Raw genomic sequence first — 20908 nt, 5'->3', positions numbered from 1 at the left:
GAGAGAGAATCCCAAGCAGGCTCTACACTGTCAGCACAGAGCCTGAAGCGGGGCTCAAACTCATGAACCATGAGATCATGACCTGAGCCGTAACCAAGAGTCAATGCTTAACTGACTGAGCCACCCCGGTGTCCCCCCATTAACAATTATTTAATTCGTTCTTCCTAGGGGTAGAGAAGTTGCCTAAGATTGGGCTTATCCTGGGTACTTTGATTTTTTTTTTTTTATAACAGTTTAATTAAAAGGTCTCTTTAATGTGCTTTATATGGATTGATTCACCTTCACAGGCCTTATGGTGCACCCCCTGAGCGCAGTCTGGGCCAGGACCTATGAGGGGTGAGGGGGTACGGGTGGTGGATTGAGAACAACTGTTGATGGAAATTTGCCATCTCACAGGGAGATGGGTTGAATACTAAACTACCCAGAGGACAGAGCTTAATAAGGGCAGCAATAGAAGAGCTGACAAAATGCTGTGTGAATATACAAGGGAGGAGAGAGGTTAGCTCTGCTTGAGGTGTTCAGAACACCAGCGTATCTGGGAAGAGGTGGTATCCCAGCTCTGCCTTGACGGAGGGACACCGGTTACTTTGGTTGGAAGCCCCACAAGAGTACAAGCGTTGCAAGCACAGGACCATAACTGTGGTGTTTACTGTTGCATTTCCTATGTCTCTGGGACGCAGAGTGTATTTGGATGGATGAATGGAAAGAAATATGGGTGGATGAAGTTGAGTGAATGAATTAAATGGAGGCAGAATCCTACGTGCGGGGGGTGGGGGGTGGCTTGAATGGTAAGAGTGGCAGGAAGAAGTTGGGCATGCTGGTGAAATTATAACTGGTTTGGCTTATATGTAGAATGATTGAAAGAGAATGGTCGGAGGAAGGGTTGGGAAGGATGACTGAGCCCAGAAAGCATGGGAGTTGTGGCTTTACTTTGAAGAAAGTGGGTGGCTTTCTTTGAAGAAAGTGACTATTTCAGGTGGGTGTTCTAAATTTTGAGAATGGAATTTAAATAGGAAAAAGACGCCCGACGTGGCCTCGCCTGGCCTCTCCATGCTGTAAGTAGCCAAAGACACCTGCTGCGGCCACAAGGTCATTTAGTTCAGCAGCGAGGCCGAAACCAGTCCGGGCTCTCACTTTGCCATCTTCTCGCCTCCAGACGTGTGCAACAGCACCGATCTTCCGGAAGTCGAGATCATCAGCCTGCTGGAGGAGCAGCTGCCCCATTATAAGTTAAGAGCTGACACCATCTACGGTTATGACCACGACGACTGGCTCCATACGCCCCTCATTTCTCCAGATGCCAACATTGACCTCACGACCGAGCAAATTGAAGAGACGCTGAAGTACTTCCGTGAGTAGTTCCCTTTGGTCTCGTCCGTGACGGGCTGTGCTGGTTAGCCGTGGCCCCACGTGGGACTTTGTACTGCTTAGCAGGTCTTACGGCCTACCGTTCGTGAATGAGTGTGCCAAGAAATGTGGCAATAGGATTTAGCTACATGCAAGGCCTTGACTTTGAGCGTTCTGAATAGAAGTCTTAGAGTGGTGGGGACGAAGTATGAATTTTCATGTGAGCTAGTTTTAACTGTACAGAAGAATTTGAAAAGGCTCCCATTTCCCCCCCTTATCAACATACCATGTGAGAACCTAGAAACCCTCACTGGGAAGGAGTTTGCATTTAAACCAAAGGTACCGGGAACATCTTGGCTGCTTAGTATTATTTGTATGACACAGCAAGACACATATACCAAGGCTGATAATTTATTTTGTATTTTTTAATTGAGGTATAATTGACATATAACATGGTATTAATTTCAGGTGTACAACATGATTCAATATTTGTATACACTGCGAAACGATCCCCACAGTAGGTCTTGTTAACATCTCTCCCCATACATAGTTACAGAAAAAGTTTTTTTTTTTTTCTCATGGGGCGCCTGGGTGGCTCAGTCAGTTGAGCGTCTGACTTCGGCTCAGGTCATGATTGCTGCTATCAGCATGGAGCCCACTTCAGATCCTCTATCCCCCTCTTTCTGTCCTTCCCCTACTCGTGTTCTCCCTCTCAAAAATAAATAAAAAACATTAAAAATCAAAAAAAATTGAAATAAAAGATTAAAAAAATTTTTTCTCATGAAAACTTTCGAGATCTATCAGCAATTGTAAATACGCAATATAGTATCATTAACTATAGCCACCGTGCTGTATATTATATCCCCATGACCTATTTATTTTATAACGGGAAGTCCCTTCACCTATTTCTCCTACCCCTTCCCCCCAACGCCCCCCAACTCCCTGCCCCTGGCAACACCAGTCTGTTCTCCATATCTGCGAGCTTGGTTTTCCAAGGCTGATGGTTTCTGTGTGAGAGCCCACTAGGCTGGTTATTCAGGAAAGTCAAAATGCTGCTCCCACAGCAAACCAGTCATGCCTTGGGCTGCAGCAGCTGACACCTGGTAGGGTGAGAAGCATACTAGGGTTTGTTTGTTTGTTTGTTTTTTCTCCCAGTGTGTGATGCCAAGGGTGTGAAACCTGATTTTGCAGATTTGGGAAAACATGTGATAATTTAAAAAACTCATGCTCATGATGCTTCCAGTGTTCATTCAAGAGGTGCCTTTGTAGAAATAATTGTACTCTTTAGAAATTCAATGTAGCCCTATCAAGTTGGTGGGACAGACCAGCCCTCCTTGGTCATGATACCTCAGACTTTTGAAAATTCAGGTTAACTTTAGCCCAGTCTAATTGGTGACGTCACTTTCAAGGTGACATCTTTACATACCTGCGTGTCACTGTGCCACCTTTGAAATAAAAAGTACAGCAGTTCTGTTTCTACTTGGTGGTAACTTGGTTCAAAACCAGCTCATGATACAGCTGTAAGTTTCTGTCACTATTTTTTCAATACAGAGTGATCTCCAGCGTTCTTGAATTTGTGAAATCGTTTATAATAAACAAGTTGGAACTTCAAGTTTCTCTCTTAGCATGTATCTGGGGCTGTTTTCACATTTTCTCTATTGGATGTTAATGAGAAAGGAATCTTGTTTAAACTGACCTGTGTTTTTATACTTAGGGCAAATCCTACAAGTCTCTGTGAACACTGTAGATATCAGTTGCGATAGGAATAAAAATAGAATTATCCACACCAGGGCAGATAGTTAGCACGTAAGACTTGTACCAGTGTTCACGTCAGAGCTTTAGAATTTCCAGCATGTCTGGTTGTGTACAGGAAGCTCTTTGCCAGTCACTTTTGTTGACTCACGGTATCTGTAACAACAAGAGACGTGGGGTTGGGTGGAAAACTGTGTCCGGAGTAACCTCCTTGGCAGGTTCTCTATTTGGTTCCTTCAGACTTCTCTGCGGTAGGATTCGCCACAGAACCACTTTTTCAAAAATCCCCGTGTGTTCCTTACTCTTCTTTACGAGACCCTCCTGTGATTCTGCAGGACCCCGCGTGGCCACTTCTGGCGAGGCAGGCTCCTGGGTCCCTTCTCCTGCACAGATTAAGCACGTACATTCGCAGCATCACGGGAACCATCCATGGGCAGTACTTAACTGTCTGCGGAGAACTTCCGTTTGAATTGCCTCCTTCATCCCTGTGAAATGTCTGCAGTTTGGGCAAAGCTGATCTGATTATCGAGGAAGAGGAAGCATGGAGGGCTCCTAGTGTTTGTTCCGTAGCACCGACCTCCAGCTCCTAAAATCCTTGCAACAGTATGCTGGAACAGGCACCGTGGCCCGTTTCTACATGTTCATTCTGCTTTTAGTTATATATGTGAGAGAGGGAGAAGAAAGAAATCCTGGTGGATTTGGTAGTGGGTAACACAAATTATACTAAAATTGGAAGAAGCGAAATAAACACTGAGCAGAGATTCTGAAAATTCTTAAGAGGGTGGTTGCATCCCAGTCTTGCTTTGTATTTTCTTCTGTGGTACTTGCACTTAGAGCCAAGTAGGTATTGCTAACTGTTGGCTAAATGAATGATCAGAGGTTAACTCTTGTTTTTTGTTTTTAATTTTTTTTGTTTTTTTTTTTTTTTAATTTTTTTTTTTCAACGTTTATTTATTTTTGGGACAGAGAGAGACAGAGCATGAACGGGGGAGGGGCAGAGAGAGAGGGAGACACAGAATCGGAAACAGGCTCCAGGCTCTGAGCCATCAGCCCAGAGCCCGACGCGGGGCTCGAACTCCCGGACCGCGAGATCGTGACCTGGCTGAAGTCCGACGCTTAACCGACTGCGCCACCCAGGCGCCCCTGTTTTTAATTTTTTTTAATGTTTATTTGTTTCTGAGACAGAGAGAGAGCATGAGTAGGGGAGGGGCAGAGAGAGAGGGGAACACAGAATCCGAAGCAGGCTCCAGGCTCCAGGCTCCAAGCTGTCAGCACAGAGCCCGACGCGGGGCCCAAACTCGCAGACTGCGAGATCATGACCTGAGCCGAAATCAAGAGTCAAGACACTTAACCGCTGAGCCATTCAGGCTCCCCCGCAGGTTAACTCTTAAATACAGCGTGCTCTTGAGCAGGACTTTCAAACTGAGGTCCTGGGACCTCAGGTCTGTAGAGGGAAATTGGGGATTCTGTGGACTTGTAAAGAAATGAAGTTACATCTTTCTTTTCATTAACTTCTGACTGAAATGCAGCATTTCCTTACACTGTGAACATAGAAAAGAAAGCACAGTGGTATTAGCAGGACCTGTGACTTGGTCATTGATAGAAATCAAGATTTTCATGTCATGCTACAGTGGAAACAGATACTTTGAAATACCGCTTTTGCTCATCACTGCTTTGAAATTGCGTTCATTAGGTGTGCTGAGAGATCTTGTTATTTTATTCATTTGTTTGCTTGTTTATTTATTTATATTAGAGATAGACAGACAGACAGACAGAGTGTGAGTGGGAGAGGGGCAGAGGGAAATGGAGTCAGAATCCAAAGCAGGCTCTAGGCTCTGAGCTGTCAGCACAGAGCCCCACATGGGGCTCAAACTTGTGAACTTGTGAACCGCGAGATCATGACCTGAACCCAAGTCCAGAGGCTTAACCAACTAAGCCACCCGGGTGCCCCTCGATCTTATTACTTGATACATTGATAAAGAAGCTCTTGTATCACAGACTTTTTTCAAGTTTTAGAAACTGCATTATAATACAGCTGGTTTCCTTTGTAGTCCTTTGTACTTTATCTTCTGTTTTCAAATCTTTCTTCTGAGGTGTCTGTGAGCCTTGCCGAGCTGGCCGAGAGGTCGGTCGAAGGCATAGATCAGGAGCCCTGCTGGGTGTGTGGTGTCCATTTTGGGTTTCATTGTTTGTTTACACACGTGTAACCCAGGTGATACGGTGGCCACAGTACTGTGACTCACCAGTGTGTTAAATCAGTGGTGAGGTGTGTTAAGAAGATAACAACTGTTTCCTTTTAGATTTACTTTCTCATCAGTTAGGGCAGTGGTTCTCTGTTGTGGGTGGGAGTGGGGATAAGGGGTTACCCTAGGGGTTCTGATAATAGGGGATGAGATAAAACTCAGCTCCCATTCTTACATGCCGTCCCCCAGACTAGAGACAATGCTTTGCCTTTTGAATCTGGTGTTCAGCTGGTTTGTTTCTTTGTTTTTATTTTATTTTATTTTATTTTATTTTATTTTATTTTATTTTTTTTTTTTTTTAAATTTTTTTCAACGTTTTTTATTTATTTTTGGGACAGAGAGAGACAGAGCATGAACAGGGGAGGGGCAGAGAGAGAGGGAGACACAGAATCGGAAACAGGCTCCAGGCTCCGAGCCATCAGCCCAGAGCCTGACGCGGGGCTCGAACTCCCGGACCGCGAGATCGTGACCCGGCTGAAGTCGGACGCTTAACCGACTGCGCCACCCAGGCGCCCCTATTTTATTTTTTATTTTACTTTATTTTATTTTACTTTTATTTTACTTTATTTTATTTTTTATTTTTTCATTTTTTCATTTTTATTTTATTTTATTTTATTTATTTTTTATTTTATTTATTTTTTATTTTTTATTTTTTTATTTTAGTGGGCTCCATGCCAAATGTGGGGCTTGAACTCACGACCCGGAGGTTGTGAGCCACGTGTTCTACCAACTGACTCAACCAGGCACCCTTCACCTGGTCTGTTAAGAAGAAGTGTCCACATCTTTGAGTGTCTACCTTTACCAGGTAGTAGAATGACTTTTTCAGACAGATTTTAACAGGCAGGTTGGTTTTTTGACTCCTGATGAGTCTGCAGACGTACCTAAATACGGGATGTTTAGGCTTAGACGGTCTAAGAGGAAGAATGAAGAGTCAACTTTGCCCTTAGTGTGTAAGAGGCACTGTTTCTAATTCTTTACATGTATCTCATTTAATTCTCACACTGACCTCTGAGTGAAAGAGTTTTGCTGCCCCTGTTCTACAGATGAGGACACTGAGGCACAGGGAAGTTAAGAAACTCGCCCAGAGTCACACAGCTACCAAGGTGGGGTGCTGAGTTTCAAACCTAGGTTGTCTGGTTTGGACTTCATATCTTAACTACTCTCTCAGTAGCTAAACGAGAAAACAGTTGTAGTTTAAGAATAAAGTCCATTTGATACTCCTGAAATCATTGTTGCAACATGTGCTAATTAACTTGGATGTAAATGATCAACAATAAATAAATTATAGAAAGTAAAAAAAGAAAAAAGAATAAAGTCCATTTGGTAATCGTGATACAAAGAGCAAACCCTCAGTTTGAGAATATCAGTAGCTATTTGTTTACAAAATGTGTGTCCCACAGATTCAAAATTGAACTTTTTTTTAACGAAGGTCACTGTCCTAAGTGAAACTTAGCTGCATGTAACTGAATTTCAGGGGGAGGTTTCCTCCCTCCTTCCTGTGGTTTCGCCTCTGTCCTGTGGTCTACAGGTCACGCTTCCCCATCTCCAGTGGAAATGACTTGTGCGTGTGGCTGTCGACCTTTCTTGTCATGTAACATACTGTAGAAACCAGACAGGAAGGTGTCTGTCTTGGTAGGTAGCAATGGTTCCTTCTGGTTCCTCATTTCCAGGGGCTGCTCTGTATGACTTTCTGATTAAGAAGCATTGGGTCGGGGCGCCTGGGTGGCTTAGTTGGTTGAGCGTCCGACTTCAGCTCAGGTCATGATCTCACGGTCCATGAGTCCGAGCCCCGCATCAGGCTCTGTGCTGACAGCTTGGAGCCTGGAGCCTGCTTCGGATTCTGTGTCTCCCTCTCTCTCTGCCTCTCCCCTGCTCATGCTCTGTCTCTCTCTGTCTCAAAAATAAATAAAAACATTTAAAAAAAAAAAAGCATTGGGTCAAGAAATCCCTCTCTGTCTCAAGTGTAGAGGATTCTCTGACCACTTCACTTCTGAGTTTCCCTGGAATAATCTTTTCCCTAAGAAGAGAAGGTTATAAAGCAAATAAGGGTTTCAAGACACTGTTCTATTGTTTACTTTCACCGTAAGGTAATGCTGACGAATCAGCCCACAAGTATTTATTGAGTCCCTGGTATGCTCCTGTGATCCTTTGTGAACTTGACTTGTTTGAGTTCTGGATGAGGTTTTCTGGCTAAGGAAGTAGAAACATCTCCTGGATTATTGATTTTCTTCTGTCACCTAAGCAGGGACTTTGCACCGGGTTGGGCCAATGCAGGAAGTCCTCAAGGCCTCTGCTGGCATCCTGCACGGAGCTGCTCGCCCTGCCTGTATGCGAGAAGTAGAGTGGGCTCTGGGAACCTGCGTATTCAACCAGGTCCCTGTGCCATTTTAATTTTTTAAAGTTTAATTTAAAAATAAAGATCATTGCCGGAGAACCTAAGGCCTGTGGCGAAGTGCCTCACGAAGCTCGTGTGCGGTGCCTGCCCTGCACGGGCCAGGGGTCACGTATGGGTCCTCCTGCCCTTCACGCTGGCACCTGGGGTTGGGCCCACGGAACGCACAGTCGATACCGTGCCCCCATGTCCACTGTGTTCGTTCGCTTGTGTCCCCGCAGCCCCAGTCATAACGAGCGCATGTATGAGCCTGAGTGTTATGCTTTATCTGCCGATCAGAACTTACTGTGGACCAGTGGGAGTCTGCAGGGGGCCGGACATGAGGAGGACACAGGGCATCTGTGGGGGCTCGCTGGCCAAAGCGTCGGCTGGACCTCAGTGTCTGCCCCGGGCCACAGCTGGAGGTCCTGGTGCCTGGAGCAGGGCTGACCACTCTCTCTGGCCGGTCCCTGCAACCTCTGTTACCAGGTTGCCCTCTTCCTCAGAGCTTCTACATCAGTGACTGTCAACCCTGATGGACTGACAGAGCTTTTACAAATAAGCCCACACGGGGGTGCGTGGGTGGCTCAGTCAGGTAAGCGTCCGACTTCGGCTCGGGTCATGATCTCGTGGTCTGTGAGTTCGAGCCCCACGTCGGGCTCTGTGCTGTCAGGGCAGAGCCCGCTTTGGATCCTCTGTCACCCCTCTCTCTCCCTCTGCCCCTCCCCTGCTCACGCTCACGCGCTCTATCTCAAAAGTAAACATTAAATAAATAAAAATACAAATAAGCCCTCATTGCAACCTCCAGCAGGGGTGCTCTGCTGCTGGAAGTGTTGGTGTGCCCGGCCCGCATCTCTCCGTGTACTCTCCTCCCAAGGCTTTAACTACCAGCTACGTGCTGGCGACTCCCAAATTTCTGCCCACCTCTGACACCCCTTCCTCCTCCCTCCCTCCCCTGCCCCAGGCTCCCGTTCCCAGTCATGGCTTAGCATGTCTTCTGCCAACACTGGCCCCACCCCCGTCCTTACACACGTTTGTCTTGATAGATGCCACACGGTTCACCCCCTTTCTGTGTCCTGCTGGCCATCAGCCGGCTCTGTTAACCCTTGGTGCACGTGCATCTCTGACCACCCCTCCGACCCGGCTGCCACCATCCTGGAGGAAGCCACCGCCGTCCTGTCCCCGGGCTGCAGTAACCCTCTCCTGCTTCCACTTGGCTTCTCCGCTCTTCTCTTCTAATTCAGCAGCCCGGCTGGTCTGTTCTCGAGACCCCATTGGGCCATGCTGCTCCTTTGCCTCTCACTGCTCTTTGCATCAAACGCGGGGTCTTCTAGGACCCCGTGACCTGGCTCTTGGCCCTCTGCGCCGCTGGCCTCATTGTGGCCTCCCCCTGCACCCTGGCCCCGCTGTGGACATTCCATGCTTGTCCTTCCCTGTTCTCTGATTCTCGACACAGTGTGCCCTCCTCAGAGAAGCCTTCCCGGAGCACCCACTTGTAGGGTCCCCCCCTTTCCTTCTTTGCTGCCTTCATCGCTCTTCTCTCTCTCTCTCTCTCTCTCTCTCTCTCTCTCTCTCTCTCTCTGCTTAGATCGTGATAACGTAAGCGGTAACGATAAAGAGTCTCCTCTGTGGGGTGCTTCCTGTTAGGCAGGCTGGCACTGAAGTGCTTTGCCTTCGTGAGCCTACAGGACACGTACGCCGGATTTGAAGTATGTGATCCTCTCCTTGTTACACGACTTTTTCCGATACAGTGCAGTTGTGTATGCACGTTGAATTGGCCATTTAATCCTTAAGTTGGTTTTTCAAGGTATTAAGCTCAGCTTTCATAGAAACAGCTCTGTTTTGTGCTATGCGTGAAGTGAACATAATTATATAATAATATTAGTAAGCAAAAGGGATGCGAACAAACACAAATGACCATTGGCAGGAAGGAGGTATATTCCTAAGCGCCCAAATGCCCAGCCTCGAGAAGCCGTGGTCTGCTGGCGAGTGGTGGCAGTGGGCTTTCCAGGGCCGTGGCTCCTTGTTGTGGCTGCAGGTCAACCAGGAGTGCCTGGAAATACAGACAGCTGTAGGGCATTCCTTCTTTCTAACCAAAGCGAGGTGCCTCCTTATCGTGAGATGTGGTCTTCTAAGTGCTCTTGTTGGAGGGTGGGTACCAGGGTGATGATTAAATATGAAAAGTCCTTATTTCCCGCTGGAACTTTTTTTTTTTTGAGAGAGAGGGAGGGGGAAGGACACGGGGGCGGGGGAGAGAGAGAGAGAGAGAGAATATTGTAAGCAGGCTCTGTGCTCAGGACAGAGCCTGAGGTGGGGCTCAATCTCATGACTCTGGGATCATGACCTGAGCCGAAATCAAAAGTCAGATAGGTGCTCAGCTGACGGAGCCACCCAGGCGCTCCCCAGACTTCTCTTTGCAGCATGTATCTGTGTGTACTTGAATTGTCCCTGGCAGAATTTTAACTCTGCCTCTCCTCTGACCAGTCATCTCTGGTTTTGTTACTTTTCATTTTTGGTAAGTCTCTTTTCCCCTTCCTCTGCTTAACTGTGGACCTTTGTCAGTCTTCTGTCTTGGGGTCTCCTGTCTCCCCCACCTCCTGTGATTTAGCTGTTGCCTCTCTGTAGGCGACTTCTGCATTTCTCTCTCCGCGCCCCCGGGAAGTGTCACGTAAACCAAACACCGAACACAGTGTGTCATCTTTATGTCGGCTTTTATTCCCAGCTAGCTGCCTGACATGCACGGAGGCCTCAGGACCCAGCAGCAGCCCAGGGCACCTGCCATGCTTTCTGTCCTCAGAGGCACCTTCTCCCCTGTCCTACATCTGCAGATATTCAGTACACATTTCAGCCCTTGTCCTGAAGCCTGTGAATGTTGACGCCATGAGCAAGTCATGGAACCTGTTTGTTCCTTGGTTTTCTTTTTTCTCTTTTCTTTTCTTTTCTTTTCTTTTCTTTTCTTTTCTTTTCTTTTCTTTTCTTTTCTTCCTTCCCCTCCCTCCCTTTCTTTTTCTTTCTTTTGTTAAAAGAAAAGTTGTGTGGGGCGCCTGGGTGGCTCAGTTGGTTGAGCGTCCACCTCGTGATTTCGGGTCAGGTCATGATCCCAGGGTTGTGGGATCGAGCCCCACATCGGCCTCTGTGCTGATTCTCTGTCTCCCTTTCTCTTTGTCCCTCTCCGGCTTGAGTACTCAAGTGTGTGCTCTCTTTGTCTCAAAATAAGTAAACTTAAGTTTTTTGACTCTGTTGGTGACATGCCATTGGGAGGTAGTGTCCATTTCTGATCAGGGTGAGAAAGCAGGGTTGCCTGTCAGTGATTGACAGAATCTGTGACAGAATCATGGAACCTACTCCATTTCTCAGCTCTTAGTGCCTGGCCTTTCAGTGAACATAGATGGTCTTTAAACGGAGTCAGGTTCTAAAAATAATATATCCTTTGGTCATAAAAGTAGGCTGATTGTAGATAATTGAACAAAAGTTAGGACAAAAGAGGACTAACTTAGCAACCACTTATCATTTTATTTTTTTTGGTGAGATGTTTCAAGTGGTTTTTTCCTTCACAAATATATTACATATTTGGGAGTATAATGCTCTTTTAGTTAATTATATATGTTGGCCATTTCCCCATGGCATTAAAATTCTTGAAACCTGCAATTTTTTCATTGTTGCTTAATACAATAGACTTAATCATTAGTCTATTATTAGAATCTGGACTGTTTCTAATTTTTGCTCAGATAACACACCAGTTACATACCTAAGTGTGTGTCCACCAACTCGTGATTTTCTTAAGGTATATTTCTAGAAATTGATTTACTTGGCTTGAAAATGTGATGATTTTTAAGTTTCCTTGAACTGCATTATTACTCATTCTTAGAGTAAATATTCACGTCATGCAATAAAACCAGCCTATTCTTTTGAGTCATCAGATTATTAGGAAACCTGATGTATACATGTTGAGTGAGTGGATGAGCAGGGCATCTTTCTGTGGGGTGGTAAGACTTCATAATCTTCCTGACTTTTTCCTCACCTGAGAAAGGTCTGTGGAGATTTGGAAATTGGTGGATGCCTCATTCTTTGGATTCAGAATTCTTTCCGGGTTACATCTCTGATTTCTGCTGGATGGTTTGCAGGGGATGGTGGTTCAAGATAAATGAAAAGCACGGCCACTGAGCGTTTATCCCATTCTGGGCACTTTGAGTCGCCCTGCACTGCTTAGAGGTGGAGACTGTTTTTATCTCCATTAAAAAAAATTTTTTTTTAATGTTTATTTATTTTTGAGAGAGAAAGAGAGAGAGAGAGAGACAGGGCGTGAGTGGGGGAGGGGCAGAGAGAGAGGGAGACCCAGAATCTGAAGCAGGCTCCAGGCTCTGAGCTGTCAGCACAGAGCCCACTGTGGGGCTCGAACTCACCAATCGTGAGATCATGACCTGAGCCGAAGTCAGATGCTTAACTGACTGAGCCACCCAGGTGCCTCTTTTATCCCCATTTTTAAAATGAGGCCGAGGTTCAGAGAGTCCCGTATTGCTGGTCCAGAGTCACACAGGAAGGGTCTGAGCCCAGCAGGACTAAGCCCATTGTCTTCCACAGTATGGTATCTTCAGTGCAGTCCAGGCTTTATTATCTATGGTTTAAAAGGTCTTATGTGCTTTTGAGGTACTTAAAATGGACAGATTTCACCTCTCCCCAGCTCTGAATTGTGATCTTCTCATCTTTTTTTTGTTGTTGTTGTTGTTAACATTTATTTATCGTTGAGAGATAGAGACACAGCGTGAGCAGGGGAGGGGCAGAGAGAGAGGGAGACACAGAATCTGAAGCAGGCTCCAAGCTCTGAGCTGTCAGCATAGAACCCAATGTGGGGCTCAAACCCACGAACCGTGAGATCATGACCTGAGCTGAAGTTGGATGCTTGACTGACTGAGCCACCCAGGCACCCTGTGTGATCTTCTCATCTTTAACCAAATCTTTTTATTTTCAAGACATCAGGCCGTGCAGTACTTAGAAACACTTTACCTGAAAACACTGTATTTGGTCTTTAAGAAGTCTGAACACGTCCTACGTGTTTTCTTATAAGACACCCGAGGAAGACCTTTTTTTGCCTTGTACAGGTCATTATCCATTAATGAAGGTTTGGAAAATGATAATAATTGGGTAATGGCCTGAGGCGCTTGGGTGGCTCAGTCATTGAGCGCCTGACTCTTGGTTTCAGCTCAGGTCATGATCTCATGGTTTGTGAGTTCGGGCCCCACATCCCCACTTGGGATTCTCTCCCTCCCTTTCTCCCTCCCTCCCCCTCTCTCTGCCCCTTCCCTGCTCTCTCTCTCTTTCTCTGTGTCTGTCTCTCTCTCTCCTTTCTCTCTCACAATATAAATAAACAAAACAAAACAAAAAATATAATGGCCTGAATAAGATGACTGAAGTTTATGTGAGTATGGCAACTCATTTCAGTGTGTGTGTGTGTGTGTGTGTGTGTGTGTGTGTGTGTGTGTAATTCAAAGTGTTATCAAGGGATAGCCTTAAATTTTTTACCAAGGACAGTTTCATGCATGGTACCTGTAGAAGTTTAGCTGAAATTCAGAGATGCCGCTAATCTGTGCAGGAGAAGGTGAGGTCTGTTTGAGGTTTAGGTAACTTCCTTATATGATGAAGCTTTTCTTCTTCTGAGTGGTTCTTAGAGAAGAAAAGTCAGAGACCCAGCAGTCAGCCCTAGGTTAGAGGGCCACGCCCCCCTCATTTGCCAACTCCATGTGACCTTGAGCAAATCACATAGCCTCTTTGGAACTCAGATTTACTATCTGAAAATTAGTCAGGTTCTGTGAATCTCTGAAATATGTCATCAAGAACTTTTTTACTCTTCTGTCAAAGGTATCTATCCCATGACAAAGTTCTTTTATTGTTAATTTTTTGGTTTATTGCCATTTCTTTTTTAATGTATTTTTCTGTATTGTATAATAGGAATTAAGGGACTTAGGACTTTAATTTTCAGTTTTAAGAAATTGTTACAAAGTAAAACCAGCTTCATAAGTTAAAAAAAAATGGTAGTGTTCGCTTTTTTTATATAAAAGTGCTTTTGTTCTCAGGTGGTATAGGGAAAATTTTAAAGAATTCTCAGAATACTGTAGAAGTATTGGCCTAATTCTCTAAGCACGTTTTAAATTGCCTAGAACTTTTCACATTAAGATTTAGATCAGTGGTGGCTTGTCAGTTAAGCGTCCGACTTCAGCTCAGGTCATGATCTCACGGTTTGTGAGTTCGAGCCCCGTGTTGGGCTCTGTGCTGACCGCTTGGAACCTGGAGCCTGCTTCAGATTCTATGTCTCCCTCTGTCTCTGCCCCTCCCCTACTCACGCTCTGTCTCTCAAAAATAAATATTTAAAAAAATTAAAAAAAAAAGATGTATATCTGTGCAAGGCTTATGCTCTAAAAGAGTACAAGTTGTTGAAAATAATTTCCATAGTCACTGAGTAAATCCCAGGGGTGCAGAACTCATGTCTGCTTCATGTTTGAATGGGCCAAATCCCCAGCCCAGTGCCTTATGTCAAACAAGTATTTTATAAATGCTTTTTAAATAAGAGAAAATGCAAAGATATATTAAAAATTTTTTTAAAAATATTTATGTATTTTTGAGAGAGGGGGCAGAGAGAGAGAGAGGGAGGGAGGGAGGGAGAGAAAAGAATACACAGAATCGAAAGCAGGATCCAGGCTCTGAACTGTCAGCACAGAGCCCAACGCGGGGCTCGAACTCACAAACCCGTGAGATTATGACCTGAGCCTAAGTCAGACACTAGCCACCCAGGCACCCCAAGATACATGTTTTTAAATTAAAGTTTTTCTCCTTTCTGGGGTGTCTGGGTGGCTCACTTGGTAAAGTGTCGGACTTTGGCTCAGGTCATGATCTCACAACTTGTGGGTTCAAGCCCCGCGTCGGCTCTGTGCTAACAGCTCAGAGCCTGGAGCCTGCTTCAGATTCTGTGTCTCCCTCTCTGTCTGCCCCTCCCCTGCTCACACGTTGTCTCTCTGTCTCTCAAAAATAAACATTAAGAAAGAAAAGTTTTTCTCCTTTCTTATTATTTTTTTTTTTTTTTGGTAAAAACAAGCAAAATAAAAAACCTGCATAGAGAATACAGAGATTGTTTGGGTTTTTGCTACCTTCCAGAGATTGCCTTCATCTGATTAAAGTTCTAAGGGAAACAAAAATAGAACCACTGCAATACGCACTAAGCCTACACAGATCAGATAGATAAATAACACCCAGTGCTGACTTTCTATAGGGGGGTGGTTAATAATTCTATGAGGAGCGGCATAAGAGAAAACATTCGGGGGGGGCAGTGTGCACATGCACGAGCGTGCATGTGTGCAGGAGGGGTGCCCTGTGGAACACTGGGGGTCTGTTCTCACCCAGGCACTGTGTGTGTGGGAGGGGTTGAGTGAGGGGAGGGAAGATAAATTAATTATAGGGATGGAGCATGTGCTGGGATGGAAAAGGGATCTTATGGCCAGGGAAAAACTTCTCATTTTCATTTGCTAACAAAAATAATACCAAAATGCATACATTATAATATATTTATAAGTAGATGCCATGAGTTTCTCTCATGTAAATGCCCGTGTTTTGGCCGTGTCCTTCTGTCATGCCTGAGACCTGGGGCCACGTGGTTTTCAGGCGAGCCCCCAGATGAGCCCTGGATTGTGCCTTCTCCCCATTTCACTCACCCGTCACACAAGTGGACTCTTCTTCGGCCTTGTTTGCACTGCCTTTAGCTACACAGGTGTCTGCGGGGTCAGAGTGGCTCTGGCCGCCCGGATGCACCCCACACGTGAGCTGCACCGGCTCATGGCGTCCCCACCCGGGTGTGGGCCCAGGCACCGGGCACTGGGGGACTGGACGTCCTGTCTCCAGGAGGGGGTCCAGGGTAGCCATGTGCCGGCCTGCCTGGTGGCAGCTGTGGCCCTGGGCACAGTGTCTGTCTGGTCACCAGGACAGCCAGGTACTCATCCCGGGGGCAACCTACCCCTGTGGCCCCTCTAAACTTACCTCGCCGTCTGCCGCCTGCCAGCTTTTTTTTCCCTCATCAAACCAGATTCCAATGTTGAGTATCCTTTCTTTTAAGAACAGAAATGCTTGGCACGCCGTTCTGTACAGATTGACTGTTTCCCTTTTCACGTCAATCCTGCGCGTCTGAGACAAAGTTGGAACTGTCTCAGGTGGGAAATTGACATGACAGTTCAGCCCGCACCCCATCGGCGCCTCCTGGGAGAATGTGCTCCATCCGGAGAGACTCAGAGTTACAGCAGGAACAGAATCGGGGATCGTTGGAGCTTCTGGTTTGCATTTGCAGCCCGTGCCACCTGCCGTGTGACCTTCTGGTCCCAGGAGTGGAATGCCCCTGGCAGCCCCCGAGGCTGCAGGAAGCAACCTGGAAGTGTGGGGCACATCAGAGCTCTGTGTGTTCTCTGTGTGCTTCTGGGATATGTGGGCGATTTTAGTAACCGCATCAAGGCCGAGGTGCATGTCGGCTCTGCAGTGCTCTGTTGAATGCTGTCTCCCTGCCATTGGATGTCTCTCTAGAAGCCAGACATTGTTCTGCCCCGGAGAACCCTAGAGGTAGCATGGCGCACGGGTGCCTACTTTTCCTGCGTCTGAAATGAGGTGGAGATGGTTTGGGAGGGGGTAGCTGACAGCAAGCTGTTTGTTAACAGCCTGCCTTCTGCCACGGGAGCTCAGTGACTGGCAGTGGCAGGGTTTTAAAAAATAAACATCGGAAAGAGAGCCCTGCAGAAGCATCCTGTTTGTCAGTTTTCTGTAGCAGGTGCAGGGAAGGTCCGCTTGCAAGGCTGTGTGTCATGTGAGCTCCGCCAGCCCTGTCTGGAATGGAAGGTGAGGAAGCTCATTTTGGGCCTTCCCCTCTTCTGTCTTTAGGCTCCTGGCCACTGTTGGGTGCAGGTGGAAGGCCAGACGCGCTATTTCCTGAAGGGAGGAAAGCTCTAGAGACGGGGAGCATGCTCCAGAGGGGATTGGGGCTGTCGAGTGGTCCTGCTTCCAGGCAGGAGGGGAGCACACAGGGAGCTGTCCTTCTCCCCACCTGTTTGGTCGGCAGCACATGGCCTGCACCCATCACCGCAGGGCACGGAGGAAAGTGACATATGGCGAGTTCTGTAACGGCACATACTTTGGAGCACATTCATAACTGTGTTATTTGTACTTTAATCGTTGTTAGTGTTGACTCATCTTTTAAACGTATTGAACAACTATTCAAAATTATATATACGTATATGTATGCATTCAATTATATATATATGAAATCACTTGTATATGGATATTTAATTCATATGCTCACACAACTAATAGAGACTTAGAAATTAAATTTGTTTTTCATTTTTTAATTTTAGAGAGAGCACATGAGCAGGAGAGGGGCAGAGTCTGGACAGGGCAGAGAAAGAGAGAGAGAATATCCTAAGCAGGCTGCACACTCAGCACGGAGCCCGACATGGGGCTTGATCCCACGACCCTGGGATCATGGCCTGAGCTGAAATCAAGAGTTGGACACTCAACCAACTGAGCCGCCCAGGCGCTTCAGAAATTAAGTTCTTTTAAAAATTTAAATTTGATTACAAATGGATAGAATTCGATTCCCCTTAACAGACCAAATCTATTAGAGTCTCATAAGTGCGTATAAACGAGAACATACAGCTCTCCTTGCGGCCCAGGACCCGAGCCTCCTCCCCACCCCGGGTGTAGTTTGTGACCGAAGCGTCAGGCCTTTCTGTTATTTGACCTGCCTCCTCATTTCATTTCTGGGTGGCTTATTCATAGCCACCCTACTTAGAGAAATGTTCGTGTAATGCTTTGTAAAAGGCATTAGTGGCAGAGACAGAACAGTCCTACACACCCACCTTCCCCTACTTCTTAAGATGGATTAAAAATATCTTCCTATCATCTTCTCCTTCCCTTTATGTATCTGTAGCCTTGTTCATTTGGTTGCCCTTTTAGTCTTGTTATTCCCTGACATTCATGGCCTTTACAGACTCAACCTGTTGGCTTTAAATGTTATTAACTCTATTCTGTTTTTGATGTGCAAATTTCACAACCTGGCCCGTGATCATCCTTTTAAGCCTTGTCACCTCTACCCAAGACCTCATGGGACCATCTTTGCTTTCTGGCAGGCTGGCATTGTAGGTGGATCCTGATTTTTCCTACCCCAAGACATGAAATTAGCAGCTCTCCAAGGAGGCATGTTGAGGTTTAACCCAAATCTGGACACCAGAAGGTTGACGTGCTGGTTGTGGGTGGAGTGGTATCCTTACCGGGCCCCTTTCTTGACAGAGCTGGAAATAGTATTTCTTTTTAATATCACAAAGTCCCATTGATAGTTTCAATTTAACTCCTGATCATTTTTTATTTCGTTCTGGAAAAAAAAGGCTTCGCAATTTGTTTTTCCAGTGAGATGCCACCTTGAGTTTTTATCTCCTTTCATTGTGTCGCCCCCCCCCCCTTTTTTTCCTCCCACATTTCACTTGTGAATAATCCTTAGATGTTTTCCTAATTATTGATGGAAAGACTTTAGGGGTGGACCATGCCCAGTTCATATCCAGATGTTCTTATTGCTGAGTGATCCGGGGTGAGCTGTTTAATCTGTCTCTAGGCCCCCTTTCCTTGTCTACACAGCTGGGGGGGGCTGGTGATTAGGTAGCAGGGTCTGAGGAATGAGTGAGACAGGAAGTGCTGACTTCCTGGTGAGCAGCCTGCATTTCCTAAATGGTATTGGTGATGAGGGTGAGTGAGAGGTGACTTCTCTGAGGCTGCTCCTGGACCCTGTCCCTGATCCCGATTCTCCCAGGGTGGGGCAGTGATGGGGGCAGCCTCCGCCCAGCGCACGGGAAGAGGACCTTGCTTCTTCAGCTGCTGGAAGCCTGGGAGAGGGAGGGCTGGAACCCTCGTGGAGGGGGGTGGGGGGGAGCATGTGGGACTTTTGGATGAAAGTGTGGATTTGAAGACAGATACTCCTGGATCTTAACCTCAGCACCAGCTCTGCAGAGCTGTGGATGGATGGCTTTCCCCTTCGGAGCCTGTAAAATGGGAGTTTGGGTGTGGATGTTCACTTTGATTCTTGCTCGGAGCTCCTGGAAGTCACCCACGAGTGATGCTCTTTCCTTTGTACTTGATACGCTCTGTTTTCTTTCTTTCCCATTTTCTTCAGATGTTCATTGGATATATACAATATTTGCACTTGATAGAGGTTGTGTTCAGTAATAGGTTACTGTTTAGAAATATGCTCCCTGCCCTTCCCCCCACCCAACTGTCACTCTGGCTTATTACTGTGAACTCAGACCCTTTCCGTTAATTATGCTGGGACAAGCCAAGAAGTGCCGTTTCTACCTCATTTCCCTAATTATAGCTTACAAAATTGTGCTGTCTTTTTAACTGCCCATACTGGCCTACAGAATTTGAGTGGTGAGGATGATCCCAAACTGATATTTTTTGCAAACTCACTTTGTCCCAGGCACTGTGCTGAGTGCTCTCCCTTCCATTAATTAAAGGCTCGCCTCATCCCTGGGGCGGGTATTATAATCACCCCATTTAGCAGACAGGACTCGGTCTAAGAAGGTCATAGAGATGGCGAACGAGGAGCCCAGATCAAACATCACGCGATCGTACTGCTAAAGCCCATGCTCTTAACTATGAAATTAAACTGCCTGCCATTAGTCTGTCGTCCATCTGTACATCCCTCTATCCCTCTATCCATCCACCTGTTACGTTTTGCTTTTATGGTGATGTGTTATGAGTAAAGTATTTTTTAAAATTCATAGCACTGGAAGGTGCATGTGCCAAGCCTTTGTTTAAGGGGTCTTTACGCTCATCTGACTTTCTGTGATGCTTTACAGAGTTTGCATTTCCTGTTCCTTTATTACATCTTCCTTTTGCAAACTCATATTGGACCCTTTTCCCCAGATGTAGTGGATTGAACCTGTTGAATGTGCTGGTATTTGAGGCATCTGTTAATTGTTGACTCGTTTATCTCTGAGGCCTATAATCTTCTTTAGAAACGCCATGAGGAGCTTGAAACAAACAAAACCTCAGAAAACCTTGGGGCACCAGCCTCTGCTCCCTTAAGGTGAGGAATGACACATGGGAGGGCCACTTGGGGGTCTGCTGTGGGGCTGGTGGGAGGTGCTGTCCTCACCAGAGAGAGACCTGATAAAGGGCCAGAGGGAGGGAGAGGTTCAGATAATGGGGGCAGGTATAGCCGGAATTAAAATCATTGGCTGCTGACTTTAAATAGGCAGATGCCCTAGAAAATCTTAAATGTGTGTCCAAGTTGGGGTCAGGGAGAGGGAAGGGCAGGGATTAAAGTAAGTGAGGGAGGCGATGGAGTCTGCCCTCCACTTTGCCCAGCAAGAATTTGGGATTGGGTGGGGAGGGGTACAGGTCCTCCAGGGTGTAGGTGACAGCTGGGACAGCATGGCCAGAGACAGTACCATTCCTTGGCACTCGACATTTTCCAGACTTTCCCAAAAGCCTGTTTACAACTTGAGCCAAGATTCATCACCAGCTGCCTTTAACTTTCCTTTCCCCTTCTGAGACTTGAGGGGGTTCTGCTATTGGGTGGTGCTAAAGAGGCAGGAACCCCACTTTCCACACAGGACAGGGCGTGCTCTCCCACATGGGCTCAGTCGGCCGCCTGGCAAGTGGGAAGCTGTCCCTGTAGCATCCTGTGCTGGTATGCAAGCATGGCCTGGTAAAGCGACACAGGGCCCTGAAGTAAGGAGAGGGTACCTGGAGCTGGGAGAAACTTCTGGAGCCTACACAGGTGCAGGAAGCCAGCTCTGGGGAACCTCACAACACAGCATTAAAGGCTCCTCTGCTTCTCATGATTTAGGAAGGCTGAGATTGATTTATATATAGTACAGATTCTGCCCAAGAGTCTATATATAGGGTTTGTCATTGTGTGTGTATGTATGTACGTGCATGAATGTGTATATATATATACACACACACATAGTTTTCTTCTTGAAACTTTTTTATTCAAATGCACATACTGTGTCTATTACCCTCCCTATCTATTCATCCTGTTGAAGTACCTCACATTCAAAGCGTGGCCTGGGGACCAGCAGCATTGCCTTACCTTGGAAACTTGTTAGAAATGCAGAATCTTGGGCCTTCCATAGACCTGCTGCATCAGAATCTGCATTTTAGCAAGAGCTCTGGG

The 20908-nt window shown here is 46.3% G+C and overlaps 1 protein-coding gene across 8 annotated transcripts in view; it reads left to right on the top strand.

Annotated features, from left to right (window-relative positions):
* The window catches only part of TRAK1 (trafficking kinesin protein 1), a 193604-nt gene that overhangs the window by 101999 nt on the left and 70697 nt on the right, over positions 1–20908 (top strand). For all 8 annotated transcript variants that reach the window (XM_043595655.1, XM_043595656.1, XM_043595657.1 and 5 more), the window contains one exon: positions 1157–1351. Coding sequence is in view for 3 of the 8 variants with exons in the window: in XM_043595651.1 (XP_043451586.1) it covers positions 1157–1351 (195 nt within the window). In the remaining 5 variants the exon portion in view is untranslated. The remainder of the gene's footprint in view (positions 1–1156; positions 1352–20908) is intronic.

This window comes from Prionailurus bengalensis, chromosome C2 (genome assembly GCF_016509475.1).
Source record: "Prionailurus bengalensis isolate Pbe53 chromosome C2, Fcat_Pben_1.1_paternal_pri, whole genome shotgun sequence".
NCBI classification, from domain to species: Eukaryota; Metazoa; Chordata; class Mammalia; order Carnivora; family Felidae; genus Prionailurus; species Prionailurus bengalensis.
The sequence above is the reverse complement of the archived record's forward strand: the minus strand, read 5'-3'. Positions and strand labels throughout refer to the sequence as shown.